The sequence below is a fragment of the Mytilus trossulus genome, chromosome 5 (assembly GCF_036588685.1).
Source record: "Mytilus trossulus isolate FHL-02 chromosome 5, PNRI_Mtr1.1.1.hap1, whole genome shotgun sequence".
NCBI classification, from domain to species: Eukaryota; Metazoa; Mollusca; class Bivalvia; order Mytilida; family Mytilidae; genus Mytilus; species Mytilus trossulus.
In genome coordinates, this window is record NC_086377.1 from 87,966,248 (window position 1) to 87,976,536 (window position 10,289).

General features: G+C 32.3%; 1 protein-coding gene across 1 annotated transcript; it reads right to left on the reverse strand.

Moving 5' to 3' along the window:
- Window positions 1–4,305: 4,305 nt before the first annotated feature.
- On the reverse strand, window positions 4,306–9,117 carry LOC134718422 (uncharacterized). The gene is made up of 6 exons (XM_063580924.1): window positions 9,024–9,117; window positions 8,140–8,225; window positions 7,691–7,864; window positions 6,585–6,682; window positions 4,938–5,077; window positions 4,306–4,422 (listed from the first exon to the last, which is right to left on the reverse strand). The coding sequence occupies exons 1-6, from the start codon at window positions 9,081–9,083 to the stop codon at window positions 4,306–4,308; spliced, it is 675 nt and encodes a 224-aa protein (XP_063436994.1). The 5' UTR covers window positions 9,084–9,117.
- Between the last annotated feature and the right edge of the window lie 1,172 nt (window positions 9,118–10,289).

Genomic DNA, 10,289 nt, shown 5'->3' on the forward strand with positions numbered 1-10,289 from the left:
CTTCCAACTTTAAGTGAATGTTCCTTAGGGTATTTAATTTATAAATTTTATCTGAAGATTTGATCCATCAACAAACATGGCCGCCTTTGCTAAAAATAGATCATAGGGGTCAAATGCAGATTTTGGCTTATATATCAAAAACTAAAACAGTTAGAGCAAAAATATAACTGGTTAAAGTGATTAACAGGTCAAGAATTATCTGTCATGAAATTTTCAGACAAATTGGACAACCCAATGTTTTTGTCTCGCCTGCAACTTCTGTAGCAGAAAGCGAGACTTATGGATAGTGATCCTGCGGCGAAGGCAGCAGCAAAGGCGGCGTTAGCTTTTGACTTAAAAAGCTTAGTATTTCAAAAGGTAGAAGACTTGGGTGCTTCATACTTTGTATATAGATGCTTTATGTTACAAACTTTCCGTCTGTCTTATGACCAATGTCCTTGACCTTATTTTCATGGTTCAGAGACTAATTGAAAAGAAAGTTAAGATTTTTTGTTATGTTAACTTCTCTCTTATTAAGTAATAGGATAGCTATATTTGGTATATGCATACCTTGCAAGGTCCTCATGACTGTAAGAGTTTTCACTAGACCTCAACCTCATTTCATGGATCAGTGAACAAGGTTAAGTTTTCGTGGTCAAGTCCATATCTCGGATACAATAAGCATTAGGTCTTCTATATCTGCTTCAGTGGTCAAAGTTAAGTTTTTGTGTTTTGGTCTATTTCTCGGATATTATAAGTATTTGGTCAATTATATTTGGTGTATGGAATGGTAATATAAGTTGTACATGTCGGTCTGGCAGTAATCATCTGAACTTGACCTCATTTTCATGGTTCAATATTTTTGATGAGGTTTGTTTCTGAAATACTTTTAGCAATAGGCTTACTGAATTTGGAGTTTTGAATGATTGTATGGCCTACATGTCTGTGTGAAAGGGTTTATTTCACCTTGAACTTGTGTACATTGAATTTAATGTAATGCTTGTGGAAAAACTTCTTTTTTTTTACTATCAACATAAATTCAATTGAGAACACAAGAACAGGCGACACATTTCCGTGTGTCCATATAAACACAAAAAGATGTGGTATGATTGCCAATGAGACAACTCTCCATTCAAGACCCAAAGCAGTGAATATAAACAATTATAGGTCACAGTGCGGCCTTCAATGTGGAGCCTTGACTCACACCGCAATGTAAGCTATAAATGGCCCCAAAAAATTACTTATGTGAAACAATTCAGACGGGACAAACTAACGGCAAGACACTGTTGTTAAAATCCATGTGTTAATACATTTCATAGGTTTTTATATAATTCCTTGGCACCGATCTGAGCATGCATATCCATTCGGTTAGTCTTATTTATGTTGATATGGGCGAGGCTGGATTACACAAATAAAAAATTGATTTTCATGACGATAACGCTATTTTGGGCATTAACATATCGTCCTTTTGTATTTTATATACAAAATGCACACTTCTTTTCCTGGAAAACCGTAGCTATTGTCACTTTATCAATATCAGATATTATAATACAAACTTAAGTAATGAGCGAAATAAGGCATCTAAAGTAGGCATTATGTGATCCCTGAATTGTAAAACTTTTACGTTGTAAATTTGGTACACTAATTATTTTCCCTCTGGTAGTTTATGTATAAAGCAACTGTTATATTTCATTTTTATTACATTTTTTACACAATTACAGTGGCAAGCAACCAATTGTATAAGTCTAATGCCTCATAAGGATCATTTGGATAACTTTTTGCATGTTGCTGCATTAGATTAGTGCAGATCTGATCGAATTCTTCCAAACATCCACTCGGTCTTGGGAATTCACAGTACTGCATCGCTTCGTCGATGTCTTGTACAGATATTTCTGTTTTGTAATCAACTGCACCTGTTTGAGAGTAAATATTCAGCAGTTATGTTTTATGGAAATCATAAATCTTCTGTTACTTAATCCAAAAATATTTGAAAACATACATAATAGATAAGATAAGATAAATTTTAGCTCCAATAGGATCCATGATCATGGGCATAATCAGTAAAGTGATTTTTTTATATTAAACAATTACAATACAGTTAATACAAATGGAAAAAAACACAGCTCAAACATGAAATACAATATGACTTAATATATAGCCATATGTAAAACCAAAATGTTTTGTGTTTGTTGACCATGCAGGAGAAGCAGCATCACATCCATTATGAAATCAGCTTTTATGAGTTAAGTCCTCCTCGTGGCTGATGCATATGAACAAAAACTGTAGTGTCCAAATGCAGGAGTTACAAAGGGCATGTGCTTAAAGGATACTCAAGCAAATAAACATAGATATGAATATTTAAAAGCTTTACAATACATGTATAAACTAATATTCAAAAAGAAATATTATCTAGTCCTCCTCGTGGCTGATGCACATGGACAAGATTATTATGTAATATACTGAGTCTAGTTTGGTTTTATGTTCACTGCCAAGTTAGGTTGAATATATTATTAATGTAACTTATCGGTTATCTCCTTAGGAATTTTAAGAGGCTCAAGTAGGATAAATACGACCTGCAACTTTTAGTATACCAGGAGTCTACTTTCGACCTGTAAGAGCGGTTTTTTCGACTTGCGACCTTCAAAATTCTTTAGAAATCGAATAAAATAATTGACCCCCTTTAACATGTTTATAGAGACCTGCAACATATGATAGTTATAAAATAACGTTATTGCGTCTTGAAGGAAGTACCCTTAGTAAAGGCAATGACAAAATGTTTTGTAACTTAAGTGTGTGAATCTTAATTGTAATATCTTTGCTAATACACATAAATCCAACAATTATGAATATATATGTTGATGGTCAATCAACTAACATTGAACTGATACATTCACGGGAATTAACTTTTATTCTTGGTTTACAAAGACGTCAATTATGAGGTTTTGCTATCAGTTTCTGTCGCCCGTATATCTTCAATAAGACAATTAAACAAAACGTTATTGATCTTTACGGTATCTGCGTATATCAATTGTTTCATCAACAAAGAACATAATTACCTAGTAATAAAAAAATAAAGTACTAAATACAGAAAATCTGACAAGGTGAATCACTTGCACCAAAATTTAATATAGCTCCACTTAGTGTTAATGGCCCTTAAAAGACAATTTTCATACTTTTGTTTGCACTTTTGCCTGTTAACTAGAAATTATACATGAAGAAGGTAACTGTTACCAGGAAACACATATCATTGAACACGTTAAAATTGTGATGAAACTATTAATGTTTTTTTTTTCTATTATCTTCAAAAATATACTGTGTACTGGTCGGGAAAGATTTGTGATTTTTTTTTTTTTTTTTGTATCCCTGATTTAAAACGGTTTTCATTATCATTAATAGATGATTGATTCGGGCTCCTTGGAGCCATTATTTGTTTTGTTTGCATGTTTGAAAAAGAAATGGTATGCATCAATGAGACAACCTTACACCATTGCTATATAACATTGCAAACAATACCAACATATAGAGGTCTTCGTATGGCCTTCAGCAGTGAGCAACATACCACAACACACAACAAGAAATAAATGCCCCCGAACTAAATATCAAACATTCAATTTCATTTACCTTAAATACCAGAACAAACAAAGTATCAACAGAAAAAGCAGACAACAAATAAAATTATACAACCACTGAAAATACAGGTTCCTGGATTTGGACAGGCACGTATTGTACGCGGCGGGGTTAAATATTAAAGGTCAGCACTTCAACTTAAAACATATAAAATCGAACTTATGTAATAAAAAGGTGTCGCATACTTAGAATGCTCACTGTTAAGTAACAGCTATATACATGATATAAGACCTCTTAGACTAGAACGTCAGCTATAATACTTCAGGTGATTTCATACCATAGCGTCATAAACAATTTATAAAGTTCAGGATTCCCCGAGAGAGACCGTAATATTAACAGGCAGTAACCTAAAGTAAACGGTTATATGAAAAATATGAACAAGGAATTAGGAATGTATCAAGGAAACTTAAAGGGAATCAATGTTCCGTCCTACAAATACAAATGGTAAAGATTTGACAACCATATCATAATAATAACCCTTACGAATAAATCTATATTCAAAGGTGCAGTAAGTTTAGAAGGATGTTTGTTTGGTTTCTTGTGTTGTTGTATTTAGCAAAGAACTCCTATAAGAATTTTTTTATATGACAATATTTCGTACTCTTATAACAATTCTTCTCTGGTGGTTTGGTGTGTGTGTGTGTGGTTTTTTTTTAAAAATATTCACTATGGTTCAAAGTCATTAACAAACTGTTAACCTTACACTTGTAAGTGGTTTGCACTTGAAAATATCCCAGTATCCTGAAGATCTTTCATAAAAGCAATCCAGAATTGGCCGCCGCCTTGCCTATTTGATAACCACCATCGCTCGATTCTCTGCCAATATAATACATGGCAATGTCAGTTTAAAATTTCTGGTAAAACTTTTGTTAATTAATTATTTTTCTCGTTTTACAACAATATGGCAAATTACTTGTAACGTTTCGATAATGATGAGTTTTATAATCTGTTATTGGTTAAACAAAACCATTAAAAAAATTGAAGCATTTTTTTTAAATCTCAGTGTGTAATTTTAAAATCTCGGTATGAAATTTCCTATTGCTCAGTGTGTGTTGTTAGGTTTTTTAAATGTCAGTGTGTCTTTTTTTTTTTATTCTCAGTGTGTAAATTTTTCGAAAAAGTGTTTAAACATAGTTTCGACGAGAACGGCTTGCCATAGAAAACCCTTACAATCCAAACAATTTTGATCTGTATGATTAAGTTGAGCATTATTATATGATTATATAAACATACTATACGTACAAAAAATACTTGTCTTTTGAAGAAAGAAAAATGATTTCTTCTGACACATTTGTAGTATTATTTTAATCAGTTTCAAACATAACATGTACCTGATTAGCTGGTGATGATCCCATCAGAAAACTGTGTTCTCCTGCCATATCGTCTTGATGATTCCATCGAAATGCCATTTGCCATTTGGCGATTTCAGAATTTTCCGTTCCTCTATCAGTTCGAACACAACGTGGAACACCTAATGGATGAACATTCAGATTTTATTATAATGCATCCAATTTGCAACTTTGCATATAAGAAGGAGCGTTCAAAATTTTACTATAATAAATCATTTTGCTGGTCACTACTGCGTTTTTTCTTTCTTTATCTTCTACAGTTTCCGCCAAAAATTGCAAACAATTGTAATGAATCGCCATCAAAGTACAATCAATTCTGTAAGGAGTAAACTGATGATTTCAGGCCTACTGACTTATTTGTAGATTGTGTTTTGCTGATCATGTTGCTTTTTAAAAATCTATATAATATACCTCAAGATTATAACCAAAAACATACAAAATGATAAAAAACGTCATTTAAGGGCAATACTCAATAAAAAGTTGTCTGACAATTTTTGTCAAAATAGTCAGTAGGTAGAGCTTGTTTTTCTAATTTTTACTTTCTGATCTTCAGATTTTAGCCATTACACGCATATTCTAAGCGCTGGCGGCCATTTTGGATGGCAGATGTAATCAAAAAACTAAGTACTATTTAAATTAGAAAACAAAATTAACTCAGTATAGATTTGAAAGGATTTTCGTAAAAGTTAACAGGCAACGGACTGAAGACAACGGACTTACAGAAGACTTGTGAAGGCAAACGCTGTTGTTCAGGTGAGTTAAAAAATATGAACTAAATCAAGAGAAAAAAAGAAGCTGTAGTTGATACCAAACAACTGTCTAACTCGACTAACAAAAAAAAAGATAAGAATAAAAATAAAGAGCAATATATATTGAATCGAAATTGGGGTTCCTCCTGCAAGGTAAATACACACTATTCTATTTAGGCCATCAAGTTCTTTATCATTAGGTAAAGGTAAGAAATAAAAGAGTAACAAGAAACCTCAGTTCAAGGTACAATGAACAAATCGAAATTGTGAGCATGCAAAATAAAAGAAAACATAAACCATCATGAATATACAAAAAATCCTGATGAAATACATGAAGGTGTGTTACCCTTCTTTTGACATACATATCAGAACAACACGAACAATGTCCATGACTGTGAGCGTATCGTGCGTTACCGTTAAGTCGTCTTCTTAATTGGATTTCAAAATGGAAAGGTAAATATGTGAACACGACATATCGGTAGATTTGATTTACCAATTTAAATTCAAAAAGATAATTATAGTTAGGCTTCGGGAGAGTCAAATCCGACCTGCGACTAAGGGCATCGCAGGAGGCGACTTTCGACAACCAACTAAGCTTGGATTAAATCACTACTTGCGATCTCTGAACTCTAATTCTTGAATAATCAAATGAATTAAGACCCACTTAAAAGCGACCTCTGACCTATGGCATTTTTAAGAAGCGACTTGTAATGCATTGCAGCTGACAACATATGATCGATTGTCATGTGAACCATGTACGCCTGATCCCTTTTTAATCACTTTAGCTATAAATGTCATATGCGTCGTGCTGATAATCAAGTGTCAAAGAACGTGGTTTCAAAGGATTACTATTATATCAAAAATAAATAAAGTGCCATACCTTTTATTTCTCGGAGACATTGTAGAAAAAATCCTGCTACAACTTTAGGATTATTATTTGTTCTTCCAACTTGTAGCCAAAGAATTCTTCTAGAATATCTGAAATGACAAAAACAGTTATTCATTATCATGTCTTAAACTTCATTAACGATCTTTTAGCACAACTAAAAGATATAATACCAAATTTAATTGATATGGCTGTTAACATTTTATTGACAAAAAATCTGTCTTCGTCAAGTGTTTTGCAACTAATGGCCCCTTTTATTAAAACTTCACTTTACACGCACTGAGGAGAGTGGAATCGAAAGCTGCATAACTTGAATGATTGATGTATATTTATGTTTGTTTTGCTTGTTATTTGTTTGTTGTTGTGGTTTTTTTTTATTTTTACACAATTGCTTAATTGTACATGTTGTTAAAAGATGTAATAAATCTCAAGTCTAATAATAGGGGTAGCGAATACATATGTGTACAGCTGAAACTAACAAACAATTGCAAAATGTAGTGAGAGCATGCATGTGCGTCACTATAGGATAACTATCTCCCACTTTACTATCAATATCCGTAGTTCCAAATTCTTAAATTTAGAAGTCTATGCCTTGAAAAGTGGACTTCTTGTTTGATTCCTTTAAATAAGAAATCTTCACTGGCGTTAAGCATAGAAACCAATATGACACCTATAAATGTTTAGAAAGTAATTTCAGGTATATGCAGCTTTACCATATCGAGGAAATCCCCGTAACACATAAGCCCTCGCGTAACACAGCAAAGTTAAAAATTGATATCGTCTTCAAATATTTGTGACTGTTTATCACATGTAATTATATAGTCAATGCATTTTGACTGCTCAAATAGAAAGGTTGCAGTATAAATATATTGATACTGAAACAGTGACAATCTCACAATATATAATTTCCGTTGGATAGCAGAAACATCGGTTATACAGGGCTGTTAATAAATATATATGCATGTATATAGTAGGTGAGAAAATCAACCCAACAACATTAGAACTGCAAATTTAATATATATGTATAATTATCCCACACTTGTTTAGCATATTTTTAAACATGTAACTATAATTGGTGCTATAAAATAACTGAAACTGACCCACATATCGCTCCGTGAATGGCAAATCCATAAGGTTTTATCTTGTCGTAACCATCTATGTGTAATAAGTAATTTGGGCCCTTGTTTATATAAGAACGTCTCGTAAATCTATGGTGCTTTCTATCATTTACTCCTTCCGGGGCGATGATTTTCTGCAAATGTGCAACCGTGTCCCTGGATAATAAATGGAATTTAAAGAAAGGACTCAAAAGATGGCAATATTAACACAGTTTCTTTTAAAAAAGTACATGTAGCTAGTAATAAAAATAATTATTAAAAAAATCATTAAAGGGTCAAGATATAATTTCATGATGAAAATAAATAATTAGATACATCTGAATATTAAGAGGCCACAAATAATTTAATTAATGTTGAAAAGTTAAGGCATGTGAATAAGGAAATAAAAACATACAGACGCATACCTGATTTTATGTACATTTTTTGTTTACCTTGGTATACGTAATCCATGTTTAGAAAGTAACCGCTTTGTCATAGCTCTGTATCCTAAGCAATTTCCACTACTCATTTGCTCTGTCTGCAGATATATACAAACAAAGATGTTTAATAAGATTTAAAAAAAAAGCTGCGTTTCTTTTGTTAGCCTATTTGCTGATGATTTCATATATTAAAAATGATGTGAATCGAGACAGGCGGTATTTTACATATAAACGGTCCATATGACCTATTGCCATTATTCGGCGTCCGTCGCCCGGAAACTTATACATTTAGTCATCTCCTGTGAAACCACTATACCGATGTTATTGAAACATGGTTTAAATATTGAAAAATGAGACCCCTCATAGGAGGTACCGGGTAATGACATACTCGCTATCTTTTGACTCAGTTACAAATGTAATCACATAATCATGAAATGTTTTCCCTGGTAATTGGTAATCAAACAATCAGAATACCCTTCGTAATCACATACACATTAAATAGAAATGCCCTGATAATTATAAAATCATTAAAAATGAAGATTATCACATAGTCAATAACAACACGAGGAGTCTCATAAGTAGCGCTCGGTTTTCCCATTCGCCAATATTGCTGCAGTTAAAACATGGTAGACAGTGTTTTAAAAGATGTTTTTTTCTATAAAATTACTGATTTGCTGATTTTTACCGATTGTGCAAATCAGTTAATCCTTAATAGAAAAATTAACAGTTAAATCAGATGAGCGATACCATGGTACTTGTGAACTTATTAGATTTGTTTTTGATTGTCATCATTTGCCAGATGCTGAGCATAGCCTCATATTTATTCAACGGTACCGTTGCCAGAGAAATATCACTGTATTAGACTTATTGATGTAGCGTTTAAGATTAGTACTCACAGTTATTGCTTGAATAGCATCATTTATAGGTATCTGTGAACACCTTCTTTTCAATCCCATTGCTCTTAAAAGACGCTGTATTTATCTTGTGCTGAATCCAGAAACACATGTATATTAAAAGATATTAACAAATTCCGTATTTGTTAAACAAAAGTATTTTCGGTGACATCAATGTAATACTTAATACCACAAGATATACGCAGATCATACGAAAAAACCTAATGGGAAAGTATAATCATATTTGGTAATGAAAATATGTAATTGAAAAACATTGTACACTAGGTATTTATTGTTCATAACTTAGACAATTAAAAAAATACCAAAGTTATTTTCAATGTAACAACATGACATTCAAAAAGGGGTAGAAATTACATGGATACTTCGAGTCTAAAATGTTAAGGAACATTAAAGTGTATAAATTAAAGACAGTTTTCATTTTTTATATTCTAAATATAATGAAATCACAATACGAATATTGCTTAAGCACATTACATTTACACTTTACATTTGTTCAATTTTTGTGGTTTTTGTGTTCAGAATGCACAAATTTGGTTCACGAAAAAAAAAAACAGTGAAAAAGGGGATATGTTAAAAATGTGATGGTGTTCATGTTTTGACAAACCTTGACTGTAAAAACTTTCTGGAAAAGCAAAACTGGTCATCTAACGATTTCAAAAACATTATTTTGGTCTTACTAATGGCACCCAAAAAAATCAGTATGGAATATTTGACAACGGTGTTTTTCAAGCCACGTTTTTAACGTTTTATTGACAAAGAAGAAATGATTTTGCTATGTAAACGAAGTTTATGGTAGACACTTAAACAAATGACTAAATTTGTTCTCCATTTTTCATTTAAGGAATATTGTAATGTGGTCAAATGTGTCGCTAAACTTTTTTTACTCAGTATATTTACACTTGTACCTCAGTCGCATTTCATATTTGCACCGCAAAATGTTTGATATTTCTCCATTGGAAAAGCCGCCATAAAATAACTCTCTAAGCAACTCATGTTCTTTTTGCTTGTTAAGGAAGTTTTATCAAATAGTTAACTGAACACAAAAAAAACCCACTTCACTGTATAAGATGCGTGACTAGATAAATAGTAAAAACCAACGTATTAAACTGCAAAAGAGTATATGCTGAATCTTCATAAGGTAACAGCTATTGAGAATAATGGTGTTATAATTAAGTGATTGAACCCTTTTCATATCGTAATCAGACAATACATGTGTTTATAGAACCTCATGGAAAGACATACCAAATA